Genomic DNA, 22,638 nt, shown 5'->3' on the forward strand with positions numbered 1-22,638 from the left:
GAACCGGTTTATTTTTAATGTTACGTTGATAAAAAGAAATTAGTCCTTCAAAAATTACGAAAAGATACATATCCAATTATATTATGCGATCGGGTCGGATTTTAACCAACAACTTTTTCTGATATCACCACGAAATTTCAATCCATCATTTGTCGGATTGGACATTTGATCATCTAATGGGGGGAATTTCACGTATACCCCTCAAAAACTTTAAAATTACGTATTTCCCCCTCTAAATTTGAAAATTATCTATTTCCCCTCTAAACTTCAAAAACTCACATATTTACCCATTTCATTGTTTTTTATATTAAAACTCATTCTAAATTTATAAAATACCTATTTTACCCTTCATTAAAAGTATAAAACGCTCAATCGAACTCAAATTTGAATCTGAAGGGTTTCTCTACCGTCCGATCCTCGCACATCCCAATAAGATTATTGCGTGTTCGCTTCAAGATTCGTGCTAGTCTAGCCTGCACGAATCTCAAAGCAATTTTAATCCGTGTGCATTGCAGTAAGATATGTGCACATTGCTTCAATTTCCGTGTTTGTTTGCTTCAAGATTCGTGCTGATATAGTGCGCACAGATCTCAAAGCAATTCGGACGGTAGGGGAACCTTTAGATTCAAATTGGAGTCAGATGAGTGTTTTATGTTTTTTAATAAAAGGGTAGAAAATATATTTTATAAATTTAGAATGTGTTTTAATAGAAAATAAAATGGGCAAATGTGTGAGTTTTTGAAGTTTAGAAGGGAAAATATGTAATTTCAAAATTTAGAGGGGGAATTACATAATTTTGAAGTTTTTGAGGGTATACGTGAAATCCCCCCTATATATATATATATATATATATATATATATACACTTTATTTTTTAAGAAAAAGAAATAAAAGCCTATATAGTCATGTGCCACGTTGAAAAAAAAGAAAAAAAAAAGATTAATAAAGATAATCTTGTTTTTAATAAGTTGAGGCCCATGATTTCTTTACTTTGATGTTGATCTCAGTAAAGAGCTGAGACAAAACACAAACAAAAATATATGCGGTAACTGTCATTTTTGCACTTGGTATATATATATGACATGTGGGGTCCATGGAATATGATAACTTTGCTCGTTAGTTTGTGGTTCTTATCTATACGACTATACCCCGCATGGGCCCCATGGCCCCACCTAAGTGAATTGTTAAACATCATACATGATGATGTCTCTAGGCTCTAGCTAATTAACTACACTTTCAACTTTCAAGTACACAAAAAGGTAGAAAGAAAATAAAAAGGAAAGCAAATCCTGCTATATAATAGACTGGCCCACAGGTATTCCAAATTTTTTAATTTTAGAAATTAGAAATTAAATTATTATAAAATAGATGATTTTTTTTTTTTTCTGATTTTAGATATTGAAACTAAAATCAAATTATGAAAAAAAAGATAGATAGTTTATTTATTTTTTCGATCAAATTGATAGTTTGGAATTATTAATGGTTTGATCTGATTGGGGTATTTACTGGGATCGGATAAATGGTTCGACCTTAGTAGTTTCCGCAAGTTGCAGTGTATGTTGGCCAAGAAAATGTTGGAATCAAACTATTGATTCGGTTTCCGTAGAAAGCTACGGATTTAGTATATAAATTATTTATATTTGAGTTAGAAATTAATAGAGCAGATCTAATAGTTCGGTCCTATTGATTTTTCGCACCGAGCTGTTGGTGTGGAAATCAGCGGGTCATTAGCATTGGATTTTGGTTCTATTCATTTATTGGAAAAAAGATCCATAATTTGATTTTCTTATTTTTAAAAGTAATTTTTTTGACAGGTATTAATTAGTACCCATTCGGAAATAGTTTTGTCAATATTCTAATTTTATCAGTTAAATATTAGTTTTATTTATTGTTTTTAATTTTATTTGTTAAGGTTAGTGGATTATGATAAATCATAGAATAAATAATATTTATGTTTATATAATTTAGTCTAGAAATATAATGGCAAAGAATAATATTGTAAAACTATATAACAAAGGTTATATATACAATTTGTGGTCTCTCATTTTTTATAAATAAAATAATTTAAGATTTTGCTCAGAATATAAACAATGCTTTACGAAATGTTGCATATATTGCAGCACATTGCAATTATAAATAGAGGAGGGTTCAAATGCCTCCATTTTTTGTGCCTCCATCGTGCCTCCATTTTTAAAAACTTAAATAACTCAAAGTTTAAAACTTAAACGTCAAAATAAAACCGTTAGATGTAATCTATATTATTTTCTCTATGTGCCCATAAAAAATTATCACATTTTGATTTTGCTTTTATATGAATCAATAAGTTGAAAAACCAACGTCTAGAAATTATCTACATTTGTATACATTTTTACAAGCTCAAGATGACAATCAAAACAAAGTTGAAATGCCATAATTTTTTACATGTGCATAGATAAAATGATATAGTTCATATCCAACGGTTTTATTTTGAATTTTAAGATTTAAATTTTGAGTTATTAAAGTTTTAAAATCTAAACAGTCGATCCGAACAATTCAAAATTTATATATGTTTTTAAATGTTTTACTATTTTTTTAAATAGATAAAAAAATCATCAATTCAAAAGATTTTTGACTATATAAAAACAGTAATTTTCTATAACAATTAACTATTATGAGCAATCACTTTGGACATTTTCATATGCTAGCTAAATTTTGATGTGCTAATATAAAATTTTAATGTGCCAAATAATATAAAAGTAAATCTTTAGTATGATTATAATTGTTTTGATGTTATTAAAATTGTTATGAATTTTATTATTATTAAATAGTCAGTTATATTGTTGATAAGCATAAATTATATACACATTTGATCTAGATTTTATCATAAAATAACCTCAAATATCTTGTATTTTTAATATAAAATGATTTAAATACACCTAGAATCAAGCTACTGCGGTTGTTTGGCTTTTCATTGCAGGAAATGATGAAAAATGGCGAAAATACCCTCCAGTGCGGATCAAATCACCCGCAGTGCGGATCAGAGCAGCCGCACTGAGTACTTAGCCGCATTTCCAACATCCAAGCGCTGCGCAGGAAAAAGTCCGAGCCTAGTGCGGATGAACTTCCATCCGCAGTGCGGATGAGACCAGCCGCACTCAATACTTAGCCGATTTCATAATCTTCAGAGAACCAGAATCCACCCGCAGTGCGGGTCAGCCATCCGCACTGCCATCCGCATTCAACTGATTCGCAGGAGATAAATAAGGAAACTAGAGCCAATGCGGATGAAGACCACCCGCAGTGCGGATCGGCCATCCGCACTGGAGCCGCAGAAAAGCCAAATTTACATGATTTCAAGACGGTTTCTATTTTTGGCACTTCATGGACGCGTTTTACAGCCAAATGTGGACAAGGCATCCTGGGAAACGATCCAGATATAGCACCCACTAACTCCACTTTCTAGGCTCTTAATTGGGCATGATCCTTGGCTATAAAAGAGGGGGTTTATTCTCCATTCTCGGGATCTCTCACATCATCCCTTCCTCTTTCATTCTCTCTCTATACACAATACTTAGCGATAAATTCTGGAGAAAAGGAAAGCGTTCAAGCAAGGAGAAGAAGGGTTTCCTGAGCAAGAAGTCGGCAAGATAGAGGTTTTTGATTTGTCAAAGGGTGTAATTACTTCCTTTATTTCATTTCTTCTTACTTTGCCAATTTTTGTAATGGATCTCTCCATGAGGGAGTAGTTCTCTCTCTAGGGGTTTAGGTCAATGCATGAACTTGTTTAATTGTATCTTATTCGGTTATTTGTCTTTGTTATGATTGTTTTATGGGATTTGATGTTAATTTCTGTGATTTATCATTTGTGTTAATTACATAATTAGTACTTGAAATCGCAGTAGTCCCGCTTTGGTATCTCTTTGTCAAAGGATCCAAAGAAGTTAGGACGAGAGGAGAGTACCAAATTATGAATGCAAATACCCTAGGTTTAGATTAGGATTGTAACCAATTTGTAATCTAAGCCGGAACTACAGAAATTAAGGTTAGGAATTTGGTGAAGAACCTAACCGTGAAGGCAAACCCTAATTAGGACATCTCAAATCGAATCGGGTATTGGTATGAAGGACTTAATCGTGAAGTATCAATATTTGAGGAGAGGAGAGACTAACAAGAGCTTATGGTCTAAGTAGCTAGGGTGAAGGACCTAACCGTGAAGTCCGAATTACTTAGACACGTTATTAATTCACGAAAGTGACCCTTAATGACATATTAGGTTAGAAACCTCATCAACTCATACATGAACTTAAACAAATACCGAATAGATATAGTTAGCAAGGGAATGTAGACCAAAGACCCCTAGATCTCTAAATCTTGAAAACAAATCAATTCCTTTCTTTTTCATTCGTTTACTCATATTGTCTTAAAAACTCTCTATTCGGGTATTGAACCCAAATTTAGGAATTGTTAGAACAAACCCCCCCCCCCCCAATTTACTTTTATTGCACTTTACTTTATTTTATTTTCTGAAATTTATTACTAAAGTATTAAACTAAGTTTTTATCGTACTCCCTGTGGTTCGATACCTAAAATACTACTTTGATAGAATTGTACACTTGCAATTTAACTCAAACGTGTGTTAAAGGTTTAAAAAGTACATCTTTGTACTGAAACTTTGCACCATACCCTTTGGACGCATCAATTGTTTTAAAACTATCAAAGCCATATATATCAAAAATAGGGCTTGAAACAGTCTATTTTTGTGTTGAAAAGGGCTTGAAGTCTAAAGAATAGTGCTAATTCGAATTAGCGACTATTCCGAAGTCCGAACAAATATTCTATGTTTGAATGTATTTGGATTAGTAAAAATAGATTATTCTTTGTTTGACTTTTGTAAGTTATCATGCTATTCTACTAATTCAACTAACAATTAAATAATTTGCTCAGTATTCGCACTAACCCAAACTTAATCCAAATACATTATATGATTCCAACTAATTCGGCTCCACTCGTTCATGACAACTCAACATCAACCTGAAAATGATGCAATTATAAAATCAAATCATCTATCCATTTTTTGTTTCTTAACCCTTTTTTGGTCCATGGGGATTATTCAAAATCCTTCTATCACCCAAATTTAATCCTCTCCTAATTTTATGCTTAAATTTTTAATTATATATGCAGTATATTTTACAAGATTACCGTCGACAAAAATAATTTATGAAATATATACAACGACTCTAAAATTCATTAAATTCACTGATCATATAGATCATGCCCCTATAACTATTATATATCGTGCAGAATTAATCCCGTATGTATTGTTTAATCAATTAATTATTCAACCATTTCGAGCGACCTGAACTCAGCTCAAACTCAATTAACTCTGACTCGTTAATCGTTAGTCTCACAATTCAATCAAGTGTGATTTTGAGCGAGCCACAAATTATAATCGAGTTTTTGTTGCTGACAACTAATTAAGATCCAACAGCATGGGTTTTTAAGGAGTTTGGCTAATATAATATCAGTGTCATTTTAACCTATATAACATTAACTCTAAAACCTATCAAATCGACTTTGAATGACTAATTCAAACCGTTTAAACCAATTTACATTATGAGTGATGCGTTTACATACAATTTTTTTTTTTTTTTATATTTTCGAGTTATTTTAGTATTAAATCAAGCGGTAAAAATATTGAAAAATGAATGTATTAAAATTAACTCAAAACTCACACATTTGACCGCTTGACTTAATACTAAATTAATAAATTCGAAAAGTTATAAATTTTGCATGTAAATGCATAACTAATGAAGTAGATCGGTTTGAACGGTTTGGATTCACCCTTTGAAGTCGATTTGATAAATTTTAGAGTTGGTGTTATATAGGTTGAAATGACACTGATGTTATACTAGCCAAACTCGTTTTTAAGGAAGCTAAATCCATGATACAGTTAGGTCTTAATTTGACAGCATGCCATGACTTTTAGAAATGGATGAGACATTTAATGACCTGAACAAATTAATTATGGCTTAACGAAACCGTAGAAAAAAGTACAAAAGCCATCTAATTAAGAGAACGTACCGCCAATATTTCTAACACCCTCTTTGGATGGAGAGTAGAGGAAGGAAGGGGAGATGAAGAATAAAAGAGAATATAATGGAATAGAAAAAAAATATATATTTAACTTCTTCGTGTTTGAATAATTAATGAGGAAAAATTAATTTAATTTTGGTTTCTGTCTTATTTCTGTTTGGTTGATTAAATTTAGAATATTAATGAGAAATTCGGTAACTGTTGTAGGATTGTGCCACCAAAATTCTATGAGAATTATATAGGTAAGATATAAAATTGAATATTTATGTTATTTTTTCTAGTAGTTGTAACAAAATTTATTTTTATCCATAACATTCTAAATTGGAAGGAAAACCGAGTTTTATTAATTATAATGATACAATATTAAACATTTCACATCCTATATCCTTCACATCTGACATAATTTTGTCAACCAAACACAATTCAATAAAAATTTTATTTTCTTTCCATTAATTCCCTCCCTTCCTCTACTCTCCATCCAAACAGGTGTAAATTTCTCAACTTTAACCTTTATATGAAAAATAATTACCTAAAACAAGGATATTCCATCAGGAGAATAACTAATTAAATAAAATCTAAATTGAGACGGCTGAAACACAAAATCATAATGTATGTGGTAGTTGAGATTCAAACTCAAGTCTCCACGGCTACAAAATGAAATTCTAACCACTAAACTATATATATATGCAGAGGTTGCGTATATAATTAAGCAGTACATCATGCATGCATATGATATATGTTTGAACTTAATTTACCGAGACCTTGTTACTTGCATGAAAGCGATGGTTATGCATTCATACAAGGATATAATCCTAATTATACTGTGAAAAGGGAGAGAAGAAGAACCAAAGCTGCATGTCAGCGTCGGATAAAGCTTTAATTAATCAGACAAGAAGATTAGCATCTGCCATGACGTGTTAATTAATTGGACAAAGAGGTCAACTCTGATATGACATGTCAATTCTACGGTCCTTTGATGTCCCTACAAGATAAAAAGATCGATCAACATCTTTCTTTAATTTCTTTACTGTCAATCAGGTATACTAGATAAATTTTTTAGAATTTGATATAATTCTAGCACCTATGATAATTATAGCAAGTTGAAATTTTTTTTTTTCCTGATAGAAACTGGTGATCAGGAATTATATATATACGTACACACACACATCAAGCTAGGGGAATATTCCCATGATTAGCTGTTGGACTATTATTTGCCTTCTGATTTATCATATGAAATTATCAAAATATTAAAGTTATTTTGAGAGAGAAAGGTGTAAGATATGGGTAGACCGGTTATAACAGACAGACTACGCCAGGTGTAACTAGGATAGATAACTAACTAGCTTATGGTAGAGACTTAATATATTAAACTAAAGTGGAAACAAAAATTTGCACTTTCATTGTCTGTGTTATATATATACAACACATTACCAGAAAGAGAAGGTTGGAGGCTGTATTTATCTATCATCTATAGCTTTGTTTTCTTCATATATATTTATGTTAGCTTAAATTTGTTCACATTAGAACAAACTCAAACTATATTACAGGAATATATCTGTCGGCAGAATAATACAAGAAAAATTAATATCACACATGCAATACTAAAAACCTAACAAACACATGCTACATACCATTCCAACCCTTTGCACACTAATCAGTATAAAGTTATATATACGTATATACGGTGCTTATTTTTTTGAGGAAATATTTAGAAGTTATATATAAATGTGCATGCGTGTATGTCTTATTATACCTCTCACACAATTACTATCTGTAGCATATATATGCAATTAAGTATGTTTATGAACAAGTAAATCGGTGTTGACATGCATGTGCATGGATCGGAAACCTGACAATTAGTGCGCGCGCCGCAACTATACATGTTGCCTTCGCAACTAATTAATTCTGTGTCATCCAGTTAATGCCAGAGAACTGGTACTGATGCTGTAACGAAATGTTACTCGCATTACCATCTCCAAGATACGCCATGCCTTGAGGCAACTGATTGAGGAAAGCTGCCACAGCTGCACCGCCGCCATTTCCAGAGTTTACATTGGCATTGCTGGTACCGACCAATCTTTTAGCTATTGGAAGTGTTGCCACTGCCGGTGTTGAATTCATCATGTATGGAGATGTGACAACACGTTTACCGGCATGGTTCAAACCATCTGGGTTTGTCAGGAGGCCGTCAAAGAAGACGATCTCTTCATTCTCTAAAATAGCATTGTTGTAATTGTTCGGTGGGGCTCGAAATTGATTCTGAGGTATGTTTGGGGAAGGTACAGCCGCCATGTCATCAACCACCACCGGGTCATCTCTTTCGTTCTCGACCATCACCCTTTGAAGGCTACTCAGGTTGTCGTGGCTGGGGCATTTGTTGCTCTTCTTGTATATTCGGCACAGAACCCAATCATCTAGCTGCCAAAATGATTGAAATTAGACAATTTTACTTTTGCAACAACCTTCGTGGTTGCAAACATTATAATTTATCCTGGTCTGCACTGTAAATTTTAATATTAAATATAGCATCTGGATTCAGTAATTAATAACACAACATGCATGCTTTCTAAAAATATTAAGTAAAAGAAGAACTAATAAGTAAAATGTGACGATATTGTGCTAGGTGAATAATTAAGCATTTGAATGAATTTAGTATCAACCTGCCTGGGGCGAATGTAGGATTTTGAACTATATGGAGTTCACCATATAGACAAAATTACTGATTTATTGTTCTTTTAGAATGTTTATATGAGTGTCAATTTAAAATATATAAAATAATTACGGATCAAATAAGTATAATTTTTATAATATTTTTATCTAATATATATGCAATATATTAAGTTATCAACATAGAATCTTTTACAAAGAATATCAGGAACAATTGACCATGAACAATATTCCTTAATTTTTAATACTTGATCCGCACCTGAATCTGCCACACACACACACACACACACACATATATATAATTGAAATCAACATACCCTAAGAGAGTTATTCTTCTTGGCACTTGGTTCTCCGTTTTGCGACCGTAAAGCACTGATCGAGGGGCTGTCTACTAGGCGAAACTCATGCATGATCCAATTAGTCTTCGTTCCCTTGGGCGGCTTTCCTCGGTAGAAAACTAGCGCTTTTTTCACACCTACCTTGTGTGCGCCTCCTGTAGCAAGGATGGGCTTATCGGTGCCGGTCGCTTTCCAATAGCCAGATGTCGCCGCCCTATTTGGCCGTGCACCATTTGGGTACTTCCTGTCTCTTGGGCTGAAAAAGTACCACTCCTGCTCCCCAAAGGCAGCCTTCCCTGTGTGTAAATAAAAAAAAAAATATAACATGTATATAAGAGTATGCTTTGGCTGTTCATCAATCAATGATGTCATGCATGCATGGTAGTGATGGTTACATATAAGCTATATATGATATTAGTTCTTAATAAAATAGACAAGGTTTTCTTGTTGTCAATCAACAACAGTAAACATGAGAGGGTTATTCTCAATCGAGTATAATAAATACATCACGGTTGACAGCATCTTCAGTCTATATCAACAAATAAATATCATAACTATCTAGATAGATGGAAAAAAATTAATTTGTAACTACATGTAATTAACACATATAACTAAAAAAGAATCAACACAACATATTGAATACTTTTACAACTCTTTTGATAATATATTCTTTTAATTATAACTTGTTGAGGAATGCGCTGGTGGATAAAGAACAGATATATATAGACACAACAAAAATAAAGTTAAAAGAATTTACTTATTTACCAGGGAGTTCCCAGGGATCAAACTTGTAGAGATCGATCTCGGCTATGATGGAGACAGGAAGCGGAGCCGATGCAACCTTCCTTTTCAAATAGTGCACCACCAGCTCTTCGTCTGTCGGGTGGAAACGAAAACCCGGCGGCAACTGTAGCTGCTGCTGCCTCATCTGCTCTTGTAGTTGGTGCTGAGAGCCAGACGATGAATCTGTGCTCTCCATCTCAGCCGATGATTCGGCTCACACAAGTCTTTGCTACTCTGTCCCAGAAGCTATATAATAATAAATCTTTTTATTTTATATAATTTGGATGAGGAGACAAGGGGGTTTGGTTAAAGTAAAAGGAGTATAAGAGTGCTAGGTTAGTATAGAGAGAGAGAGAGAGGAGCAAAGAGAGAAGAGAGAGAGGGTAAGAGAGAGAGAGGAGGTGCAGAAGGTGTTGGGAGCAGAGAATGCGGTGAATGCTGTTGTTATACCGAACAATCGCCACACGCGTGTTCACTCCCACTCCTTTCTCAGGAACAGAGTGCCACTGCCACGTGTCGCCTCCTCAGTGCCCATGGAGAAATTTTATTTTTAGAAATTTATATAAAATAATTAAAGAAATGGAATGAGCAGCTTGGATTTTCAATTTAGTAGAAGGATCCCGTTTTTTTTATTTTTTCTTGGATCCAAAGTTTGGAGTCATTTTTTTTGGATATAAAAAATATAACTGCAACACAGATGCTGTGTGTAGTTGGCCACATGCGATCTGAAAATTTTAAAATTTTGAATCCGTGTAAAATATAAGGCTTCAAATTTTATTATTCATCCATGATCCATCCACCAAATCCCTTTTTCTCGAGTTCAGATCCAGTAAAGTAACCCGGGTTTTGGATCGGGACCGTTCAATTCGAATCCGTGACAATCTATCTAAAATGGAGCGCACATATGCCCAACAATGAATCTGAATTCTGAACCAATCTCGAACGACGGATTCGAATTGGACGGTCTCAATCCAAAACCCAAAAATTGGGTTAATTTAGGGGACCCGAACCCCTTTTCTCTCCCTTCTTTTCATATCTAATAAATCTGAATGTGTTACAATGATTTTTCTGGGTTGTTGTGACAGAATCCACATTAATTGGATCTGAACAAAAATTTGACTCAAAACTCTGAAATTTTGAATTTTACTTTCTCGAATCCTATATGTTCAATTTTTCTAGAGTGGTTTTCTATGATGTTGTGACAATAAAAAAAAAAAAATTCTTCGAATCCGTCTATGTTCTGAAATTGCTACGCACTTACTTTATTTTATATATTATTAAATAATAATTTTTATATATAAAAAATTCTCTTGCCAGGTCTTTTATTTTCTTCCTCCAGGTCCTTGCACTGGCTATATCCAGTGAATGAACTTGGGCCAGGGAATCAACAGTCGGGAGGCCTAAACTGGGCCCAACTTAAGAGGCCCAGAAATCAACCGTGGCCGTAATCTGGTCTATCCATACAGAGTCTGAGAGCGTCCCATTGGAAAGGCTTTGGAGATAAGGTGATAAGCCACGTGGCACCTCACCTCTCCCGGTTCTTTCTTCCAACCATCCAAACTCATGTAAGTACCTAACTTATTACCTCTGTTTTCCTGATTCTTCACAGAAAATGGCCACGTCATCACCCCCATCCCTTCTGACAAGCCCGGCCTCGACCAAGCCAAAGCATTACTTGCCTCCTCGGCCAATTCTCCCCTCCAGACAATCTGCGAACAATTCTCGTGTCGTGGCCACCAATGCCACGTCTCGAAGAGAACTTGTGACTACCATGCTAACTGCTGGACTAATTGCTTCGCAACTCCAGCCGGTTTCCCCCGCACTGGCTGAATCGGATGAAGAGTATGTGAAGGAGACATCAGAGGTGATTAGCAAGGTGAGGTATGTGTATGTTCATAAAAATAACCAAGTGTCTTACAAGCAAAGAATTATTTGCTCTATTTGGTCTATTTTCATTCGTACAAATGGAATTGAAATCTGTAAATTTTTTTTTTTTATATGAAATGTAGGAAAGCTGTCAATTATGCACAAGTCCTGGTTGTAATCCGGATGGTGTTTGTTTACAGATTAATTTGATTGAATTACAACAAAAAAATTTGAGTGAAATATCGATTTAAAAGTTTAATATAAAGGGATTATGAAACTGTAGTAAAATCTTAAATTCAAACAACATCATTCACAAGATGAAATTGGCATCCAATTTTGATCAAAGACACGCAGAATCTATATTAGTGTGTAACATGGCAATTTTCTTTTCTTTTTCTAAAATTTTTTTGTTACTTTTTAACCATTTCAGAAACACAATAACCATGGATAAGAAGGACCCAAATGTGGCGGATGCAGTCGCTGAGTTGAGAGAGATGTCAAATAGCTGGGTTGCAAAATACAGGCGCGAGAAGTCCCTGCTCGGTCGACCCTCCTTCCGTGACATGTACTCTGCTTTAAATGCTGTTTCGGGTCACTATATTAGTTTTGGCCCGACCGCTCCAATTCCAGCCAAGCGTAAGCAAAGGATCTTAGAGGAGATGGACACTGCTGAGAAGGCTTTACTTAGAGGGAGATAATTTAATTACATGCTAATTCTTGTTAGCATGCATGGTTTGTTATAGAGAGGGAATATATGGTTGCGTTACCGTGGGATGAGGTCTGTTCTTTCTTCATGCTCTTTTTTCTCATTTTTATGTAATTGTGTAATTTATAACTGCATTTACAACTTACAAGTAAGAAATTTATATTCCTTTGAGACATATGATAAGTTATTTGTACTTAATTTGCTTATGCATGGAGACTAGTATAAGTAATGGTTTTCATAGACAGCAATCCAATTTAAGCATGTAATTGATATTGTGCCTCCAAAAATGTTGTAAACTTATGATGCATTGACAAAGTGATAAAATTTGATATACAAATTGCAACACAGTTTTCTAATTGGATAAAAAAAAAAATCCATGTACTGATCTAGATAGTTCTCCAGTTATTAGTAGATAAATGATATAGTTTTCATACACATGCATCACATTGTTGGTAATTGAAGAAAGAGAGTGAGAAAATGAGATGATGTTGGGGGCCACAAGGTATTCGCATCCGACAATGAATAAAAAAAGAATCTAAGATATGTAGTGGTTAGTGCTAGTAGTATATATTCTCCCAGAAGATGTCCCACATATTTCCATCATAAAAAAAGTGTTGGTTATGAAGTACACTAATCACTGTCACACCTATCCCATGTGTTTGCACTAAATTAGAGCAATTCTTGGTTACATGTTGCTAATTTTAGGACAGAGGTTTCTGATACTTTGGCTGGTCTATTGCAAATATGTTCTCTGTTGGTATCACAATCAAACAATGCTCCTTTATAGATACCAGAAGGTACTGAGACCCTTGGTCTAACATCTCCACTTTATTCTTATTCTCAGATTTCTTGTTTTGTTATCTTTTTTTCTTTTTTCCTTTTTTCCTTTTAGGATTTAAAGAGGGTCAATAACTAAAACAGTAAATCAAATGAGTAGATAACACCAAAAACACAAACCCTTATTTAAAAGTTATTTAGCCACTAAAATTCTCAAACAAGTTTTTTAGGTGCTTTTCTGTCACTATAAGTCTATAACATTAATTTCTTTCTGACAAACATCTCTTAAAGTACACAAATAGGATTAATGACCTTTCTAGACAGACTCTTTTCTGATCTAAAATACTGCCTATTATTGGGATTTGCTAACCTGCAGTACTGGTACGGGATCATTTGGAAACCCCGATCCTCCTCAAACCCATATAAGTCAGAAACCTGAGGAGAATTAGCAACACAAACATTGCAATTAAATTAAACTGCTTGTGTTCAAAGCCGACCACCTTGACTGTAGGCAAATTGGCCACGCTGCATTCTTGACCTGGTGCACACTCGTATGTATCTTCCGGAGTGAATTGCGTTAGAAGCAACAGCTTGAATGTGTGGAAGCTGACAGCGATGTACTTGACCCATGCAAGAAATACAGGTACCTTCTGCACGTAAAACCCACCGACAATCGTGAATAGCAACATGAGAATTGATGTAAATGTCGCCGCCTTTTTTAGATCCATTATGAAAGCACCAATGGCGAGACCGAAGCCTTGCCAAACCAAAACTGCAAACAGGATGACGAGGAGGAATTCTAAGTAGCTTAACACATCCGGTTTTAGACCACCCATCCAATAGGTAATCGTGACAGATACAGTTGGCAGGATAAGTTCCATTGGAAGGTCCCCTATCAAACGAGCCATCAAGTAGGAGGAAAGGCGGTACATGCGAGAAGAGCGCTCTTTGGTTAGCATCTCGCGCTCTTGCGGGAAGGTGAAAAGGGCTTCAAAGACTGGGGTGAAGCTCCAAATGCCGACTATGTTGAAAATCAATCCCACCTATAAAACCATATATCATTCTGTTAATGAGGGGAGGAATTAGAAAATCTTGATAGGAGGAGCTAAAATTTAAAATTTACAATATGTGATAGGTGAGATTTAAATCCAAGCCTCTACAACCACAATATAGAGCTCTAACCAGACTTCAAGTAAACATTTTATATTTAATGATGAGTATGGCTAATATAACATCAGTGTCATTTCAGCCTATATAACACCAACTCCAAAACCTATCAAATCGAGTTCAAATGGTGAATCCAAACCGTTCAAACTAATTTACTTTATGAATGATGCGTTTACATGCAAACTTTTTATATTTTCGAGTTATTTTAGTATCAAATCAAGCGGCAAAAAAATTGAAAAATGAATGTATTAAAATTAACTTAAATACTCAAACATTTGACCGCTTGACTTGATATCAAATAAACTCAAAAACTTATAAATTTTACATGTAAACGCACAACTAATGAAGTAGATCGGTTTGAACGGTTTGGATTCACCATTTGAACTCGATTTGATAGGTTTTGGAGTTGGTGTTATATAAACTGAAATAATGCTGATGTTATATTAGCCATACTCTTTAATGATGGGGGCTGGACTATAAAGAAGTTTAAAAATAAAATAAAATTCAATTAAGTTTCAATATACAAAATTAAAATTTTAAATCATAGAGGTGGCTAAGCACCCCTATGGATAAATGTAGATCCGCCCATGTCTGTTACTCAAAGTTGTCTCATCATTTGACAGTACAGGGGATGATAATGGAATACAAAATCAACTATCATATATACCTGGTCTTGGACATGTCCCTGAGATTGGAACCATAAAGCGCCAGAGAGAATAGAGATCATAAAAATTTGAATAATCCTAAGAGTGCCGAAAGACTCGTGCCTTCTTTCTTTTAGACCCCTCTGCAGCAAAACTGTAAACTGGCTCCACCAGCTGGTGCACCATTTTGTACTTGGGTTAGGTTCCTCAGTTTCCCTCAATTGCCTCGTCACTTCTTCCAATTCCTCTTGTACCAAGTTTTTCAGCTCTGTGTTATATGCTGAAACCAGTTCATCTTTAATTTCCTGTCTATCACGCACTGTTTCGTCTGGAGACAAACCTGCATTTTGATATATTTGCATCACAAACATTTATTATCAGTATTAGTAAAAGGTGTATGAAGAATTTAGATGTAGATTTAAACGAGATAAGTGCACTAGAATTTCTTTTTCTTTGTAGATAAGTGCACTAGAATTTCAATTCATTAAGTGTCCTGCATCTGAAATTAAGTATTCGTAACTTCTCTTGATAAGAAAAATAAAATGCTAGCTACAAAGGTGTTTTTTTTTTTCTTTTCTTTTTTTACAATGTAAACATTGTACCGTACCAAATCTCAGTCATGGATCCCAGATGTGAAATTGATTCTAAACTCACCATTTTGGGCTCATCGCTAGCTGAATCATTAATAATTTAGGGTCCTATTTTTTGGCGAAAATATTTTTTACAAAATTAGTTACATTTATAATCCTTTAATCAGGCATGGCATCGTGCATAAACAAACAAAACAGGGGAAGATACATATATTGGCAATTACCATATTATCGCTTAGCAAATTAAATCAATTTATTAACACAGAGTTGTTGTCAAAATAAAGGGAAGTGTTGCTGTCCTAGTCATTTCTCCATGTTTTGGTATTTTTCTATTTTTTTAAAAATTTATTTCGTGTTCTTAAGTTAACTTGGTCAAATAAGTATAGTTTTCGCATTCTAACTTAAAGCCTTATGACCACATGGCAATGCTTATTACCTAGACTTGCATTGAAATTTTCTGGTGATCATGAAAGTGTTCATGTAATGATGCAAACAATCAAATTTAAAAGAAAAGGAAAACAAACCAGGACTAAAGAAGCATATGTTTTTTTTTTTTTTCTAAAATGTTCTGTATATATGAGCAAAAGTCATGAAATCACATACCATTAGCAATGTCAAGAAGGAAGTCAGACGGGTTCATCGCTACATTTGGTGCATATCCAACACTTGCAAAATAGTCCATTGCCAAGGAAGCCTTACCAAAGAATAATGGATGCCCGTCCGATAAAAGCAACACCTTGTGAAACATGTAAAACATGCGGCTGGATGGTTGGTGTATGCTCATGACCACTGTGCGACCACCCTTTGTCAGATTTAACAATGTCAACACGATCTTACCAGCAGTAGTCGAATCTAGGCCGGAGGTGGGTTCGTCCAAAAAGAGTAAACTGGGGTTAATGAGCAACTCCTGACCAATGCTAACACGCTTCCTCTCTCCGCCTGATACTCCACGCTTTTCTGAATTGCCGATTATGCTGTCACGGCATGCTGTCAGGCCCAATTCTGCCATGACACCCTCTGCAATGTCAGCCTTTTCTTTCCTTGAGATTGAATCGGGGAGCCGGAGCAGCACAGTGTAGAGAAGTGTTTCGGTGACAGTGAGGTGGGGGTAAAGAACATCATCCTGAATTAATTTTTTTTAGCATTAAGCATCTAATTATTTAATATCACTACTCATTATAATGGAAAAGCTTTGCTTGGTAATATATTATAAACACTAAAACTATTATTGTGTATCAGGAAATATTATGTCTAATCTAAAGAAGAAAAATGTATCTAGTTTTCTGGAAACTAATACTACTGATCGTTGATGAATTGTTTTCGTTACATCACCCGGAATATTGGATAATTAATGTGTTATTAGCAATATATGTCCTTTTCTCCCACTATTTTCTTTTAAATTGTAATTTTTTAATTCTACTCACAAGTACTGCTGCTATACTTTTGAAGTACTAATTATACAACGGGTGAAGAAAAACATATGCCAAAACACTAACATGTAAAGATATAAACATATTGCATGCTGGAAGTAACTAAGATTGGAAGAACACCATCAAACAAAAAAGGAAAAAGATGCATGTTTGTACCTGGGTCACGAATCCAATGTTACGACTGAGAGAACTTGAGTATGGACAACCATTGCAGGCAATAGTACCAGTAACTTTACCCTTGACAGATTTGGTACCAGTCAAAGAGAGACGGCCACCGAGTATTGTGAGAAGAGTGGTCTTTCCACTACCTGATGGGCCCAGCAATGCTAGCATCTCTCCAGGACAAACAACACCTTTTATATATAGAAAACAAAAAAAATATTAATTACCTTCATATAATGGATCTTATATACAGGATCAGCAAATTCAACTAATCTTATTTTGTGATTGTTTTAATCAACCTGGTGTTTTAGGCAGGTACCTCTAATTTATGTGGTGTGCAGTGTGCACACATGTCAGGACTATTTTCAATGGTACATATTCTAGGGAATTTATTTTGTCTGATTTAAAGTTGGGAATGAACTTTATAGATTTAGGAAATTCTCTAATTATGAAATTATATTTTACGAGACCTGAAACTCCATTTAGGATGGTGCGAGTAGAACTTTTCTGATTGCTGTTCTGTGCCTTGCTCTTGATCTTGTATACTACATCCTCGAACTAGATGAAAAATAATCAATGTCAGAATTTTCATGTTAAATCAAGAAGACAAGAAGTACTATTTACAGCTGTCTCTTTAACACCAAAGCTGTATTTGTTCTTAGTTTCTAATTCATAAAGATAATGGGTTTACATATAAACCTGATACTAATTAGCTTACGAATCCATTTATAGTTAGAATTCAGTGATGATAAAATTTTCATTATAAACTTGCATAAATATTCATTAATTTTGATGTGCATGATATAAATAGTACAGATCACATTTAATATTGAATTTGAAAAGTTGGAAATTATATGCGATGAGCATGTCAAAATTGTCAAATTAATTTATTGTTATTTGTTAATATATTTCACTATTAATTTACAGGAACAATAGACAGTGGCAGAACCACGTGGAAGGAGAGGAGCAAAGTTTTTTCTTGCAAAATATGCTTATGAAAAGTGTACTTTAAAACATTCTTAAACTTCAAAATATTATAAAATCATGTCACATTCTTTGCCAGCTGAAAATGTTCAGCTCTTTTTTTTTAGTTTAATAAAAGTTGATATTATTATTGGTCTTTTTGCTTCAAAAGAACACAAAAGATAACTTGTTAATTAAATCAAATGCCAAAGAAAAATAGAGGAGCAAAAAAGCTGATGCAATTTAGCATACAAACCTTGAGAGTGAGAGAGCGTTGCGGCTTGGAAAAAATAGTACTACCTCCAACCAATTCTGTCTCCATCATAGCCACACCAAATAAATCTCTCTGATCTATATATTAATTCTCCAAGATATTATATATCTTAATTAGTAGAATTATGGCAATTATATGGTTACAATTAACAATGGCTATGAAGAAAGAAGAAGGCAGTCCTTTCTTTTGGTCGGTGCGAGCGTTGGGGGAGAAGGGGGCGGGGGGTCGGGCTTAACAAATTAAACTTCTTCTGACTCTCTGGCATTAATATAGGAAAAGAGAGGAGTGTATATTACACTATCTTGTTTTGGATACACAGGAGAGCAGCAAATCTCTCTTGTGTCATATAATTCCATGCAATCTTACCTCTTATATTATCCCTTTGATTTTTTATCTTTTAGTCCACCGTTTTTATTATTTTCCTTTTCCATCTAGCATATATGTTGGTTTTTTTTTTTTTTTTTTTTTGGGGGGGGGGGGGGGGGGGGGGGGGGGGGTGTTCTGATGTCTGGTCAGAGCCATTTGATTAGTATCAAGACTTGTACACACATGATATGCACGAATCTTAAAGCTGTACACACGAACCTCGACGCATATTTAACGGCTTCAATCGGATATCGAACACCCCCATTCCATCGGTAAGATATTCATATTCATTTACCCCATGCATACTTTTTTGTAATTAATTATATATGTTTTTCTTGTTAGCATGTGGGCGTTTAAACTATCAAAAAAGGATTTTTTTTTTTTTTTGGGTCATACATTTAATTCCTTGCAAATCCAGAAAAGATTTGTAGTGTGTTCATACGCTTATTTTTGTTATTGTTAATTTTACACTGTATCCCTTTTGCTAATAGTTGTCTTTCAAATATTTATTGGTGGGGGATAGAGATGTACAAAGTATAAACACAAAGATCTTCCTCAATTAATACAATGATCTATTGTTTGGACATATATACTAAACGTACCGTTCACACAAGTATATCTTTAAAGATATCTAGGTTCGGGTATCTATGGAGTTATCCTCAATTATTAGAACTTTAATTATTAAGCACATTTAAAAAAAATATTATAAGAGCTTCCCTATTTTATCAAAAACTCAAAATACAAAATTGTTTCTGAAAGCTGAATGCATGCGTAAGAATTAAGCATCTTATGAACGCATTCATTCAAAAAATTTGACGCATGGAATATTATTTTGTATTTCAGTTATTTTAAATACAGAAATAGAAGATTTTGCTGATGTCATTTCATTGCCTTCCTCACTAGTAAGCATAGATCTACATTTGAAGAATCAAGAAAGATCCAATCAAATATTTAGACAATATTAAAAATTTAGATGGATGATGGGTTTAAAATTAATGAAAAAGTTGATGATTTGAGCAAATATGTGAGTTTTTGCAATTTTGAGGGGGAAATATGATATTACAAACTTTTAAGGGGGAAATACGTAATATTGAAGTTTTTGAGGGGGATACATGAAATTCCCCTATTAAAAAAATGGTTTACTTAATGCCGAACCTGTGATTGTATCATTCTTGGTGGCAGGGGCGGAACTAGAAAATTGAGATTGAGGGGGGCTGAATGAATAATTGTCATGTAATTTCAATTTATAAGACGGACTACTAGTAATAAATTTTGTAAAAATTAAATACTTGAAAGAATAAAATTACAAAATTTCAATTTATGGGGATGCTTAGTACCCTTTCTCATATATTATGTTCCGCCTCTGCTTGGTGGAAAGCTATTCCAAGAATATATACCATTACATTAAACACAAGTTGTTATGGATGAAAATAATAAGAGAGCACTCCATGTTTTGTTGAATAACAGTCCTAATCAATTGATGTTATTTTCGGATTAAATCAACTGGTGTGGATCGGTTCGTATCACCTCGGAGCACACGTGTACTAGCAAACCAGCTTGCTTTGTACTACGAAAAACCCAGCATACTTTGTACTAGCAAACAGAATGAGCTATACCAGACTGGTACGAGCGAATAACAATACCAGTTGTTATAACTCGGTTTAGAAATGGTTTTGGGAAATCCACAATTCCATATTGAATCGGCGGTGTCGGAGCAAAATTGGGCAATTTTTGGATGTAATCTTTGGGAAAGTTGGAGTTAAATCATAAGAATTGGCGAGCTTTGAGCGGAACTGGAGCGTGCTTGATGGAACACGACTCAGTTAATCAGTAAATTGGGAGGATTTTGAAGGTAGGTGCGAGGATGGCGACAATGGCAAAATGAGAAATCGATTGTATAAACACACACAAATCAATTCTTTATTTCATTATTGATATCGGTATGATAGTTGGCCTTATTTAGGCAATCAAGTTACATAAAAAATGATCTAAAATGTATGCTTCGATCACGGTAATTAACCACGATGTGACAATTCAGCAACGCGTCAGCTGTTCTTGGCTGATGTGGCTTAACAACGGGAAAAGATTTTAACAGAGCAGCTTTTTTTATTTCATTTTTTTTTTTTTTTTGATAAAAGGCTTTTCGCCAGTTTCATTTCAGAAACTGAGGAGTACAAAACATCACAGAAATAAAGCATACAGCTTGTTCGTTAGTATCCTAAAATCTAAACTAGAGTTCAGAGAAACCAACATGTAGCAAATATCCAAAAACAAACACACATTATAAGAGATGACATCCATAAGAAAAGCATAAAAGATAATATAAGCTATGTCGGGCAGCTCTTCCTCTACGCAATAGAAGAAGAGTGGTCAGCAGGAGGTTGATAAAGCACCATCTGTAGGTCTTTCTCTCTCGGCCCCCAAGTTTGGAGAGGAATGACATCTAGATCTTCTGGTAACCATAACGCCAGCAGGTCCTTCACTTGTGTTGGATTTATTAATGAGTATGGCTAATATAACATCAGTGTCATTTTAGTCTATATAAGACCAACTCCAAAATCTATCAAATCGAGTTCAAATGGTGAATCCAAACCGTTCAAACTAATTTACTTTATGAGTGATGCATTTGCATGCGAACTTTTTATATTTTCGAGTTATTTTAGTATCAAATCAAGCGGCAAAAAAAATTGAAAAATGAATGTATTAAAATTAACTTAAAAACTCAAACATTTGACTGCTTGACTTGATACCAAATAAACTCAAAAACTTATAAATTTTACATGTAAACGCACAACTAATGAAGTACATCGGTTTGAACGGTTTGGATTCACCATTTGAACTTGATTTGATAGGTTTTGGAGTTGGTGTTATATAGACTGAAATGACACTGATGTTATATTAGCCATACTCTTTATTAATTGGTACGCCCATTATGGAAAACTCAAATCCAAAAAATGACCCATTATGAAGAGGTGCAGATCCTTTATGAAGAGATGCAGACCCTTTATGAAGAGGTGCATTGGTTTTTATATAAATCCTGTCATTCTGTATCTTCTCTCTAAAATAACGAAAATAAAGATAACAGCCACTATTTCAAAATACAAGAAAAGCACTAAGAAATATTATGTTAAGGTTTGAAGGTCTTAGGTCGTGGAAAACGCAGGGCTTTTGGCTTCGGTTTGTAATTTCTTGCAAAACCAGTGATACTGCTACGCTCACAAGATTCACTTCCACCTGAAGATTAACGGAGTAATTTGTAAGTTCTATCCGTTAATTAACAACTTGTCTCTTGACATTGCTTGACTAATAAGAGATAAGAGAAATAATTAACATGATAATGGTTTTGAATGTTTTTTTGGATACTTGTTGAAAGCACAATTCATTTCTAATCTTCCATATGGTCTAACATAATGCACTTAACATGATAAGAAAAACAGTTTGAATATCTCCCTTTAAAGTGAAAGCAAATTCTAGAATATGTTGAAAGGTAGACCAATTTTTGTAATGTTGTTGACTAAGACCTATTCAAAATCAGATGTGTTGGACCAAGGTACAATTAAGAAATAAATGAGATGTGTGGGCCAAGGTAATGCTTTTTTTTATTTCATGCAGCGCACAAATCGGATGAAGCGCTATTTTTTTTTTATACGTGTGTTGGATGAAGCCAAAATTGCTCCGTTAACAATATTTAACCGACCACCTTAACGAACTTGTTGTTTGTCTCCAGTCCGGTTCGAAATTCTTCCTCCGATTCTGACTAGTCTGGCCCATTTCGCAGTTAAATAAGGATCCAACGGCTGTGATCATTGTTTAAATTTGCGGGTCCCGTTTTTA

At 34.3% G+C, this 22,638-nt stretch overlaps 3 protein-coding genes across 3 annotated transcripts; 1 reads left to right on the forward strand and 2 right to left on the reverse strand.

Annotated features, from left to right (window-relative positions):
* Nucleotides 1-7,520: 7,520 nt before the first annotated feature.
* On the reverse strand, nt 7,521-10,307 carry LOC144553179 (NAC transcription factor NAM-B2-like). Its single transcript, XM_078301277.1, has 3 exons — nt 9,842-10,307; nt 9,056-9,372; nt 7,521-8,489 (listed from the first exon to the last, which is right to left on the reverse strand). The coding sequence occupies exons 1-3, from the start codon at nt 10,053-10,055 to the stop codon at nt 7,971-7,973; spliced, it is 1,050 nt and encodes a 349-aa protein (XP_078157403.1). The 5' UTR covers nt 10,056-10,307; the 3' UTR covers nt 7,521-7,970.
* A 1,012-nt stretch (nt 10,308-11,319) lies between these two features.
* Nucleotides 11,320-12,606, forward strand: PSB27 (photosystem II family protein). The gene is made up of 2 exons (XM_078300784.1): nt 11,320-11,740; nt 12,156-12,606. Exons 1-2 carry the CDS (start codon nt 11,472-11,474, stop codon nt 12,421-12,423), a joined length of 537 nt encoding a protein of 178 aa, XP_078156910.1. The 5' UTR covers nt 11,320-11,471; the 3' UTR covers nt 12,424-12,606.
* Nucleotides 12,607-13,365: 759 nt separating this feature from the next.
* LOC144552750 (ABC transporter G family member 9-like) lies at nt 13,366-18,760 on the reverse strand. The gene is made up of 6 exons (XM_078300746.1): nt 18,421-18,760; nt 17,672-17,759; nt 17,196-17,392; nt 16,213-16,732; nt 15,043-15,359; nt 13,366-14,251 (listed from the first exon to the last, which is right to left on the reverse strand). The coding sequence occupies exons 1-6, from the start codon at nt 18,487-18,489 to the stop codon at nt 13,598-13,600; spliced, it is 1,845 nt and encodes a 614-aa protein (XP_078156872.1). The 5' UTR covers nt 18,490-18,760; the 3' UTR covers nt 13,366-13,597.
* Nucleotides 18,761-22,638: the final 3,878 nt, after the last annotated feature.

This window comes from Carex rostrata, chromosome 4 (genome assembly GCF_964058835.1).
Source record: "Carex rostrata chromosome 4, lpCarRost1.2, whole genome shotgun sequence".
NCBI classification, from domain to species: domain Eukaryota; kingdom Viridiplantae; phylum Streptophyta; class Magnoliopsida; order Poales; family Cyperaceae; genus Carex; species Carex rostrata.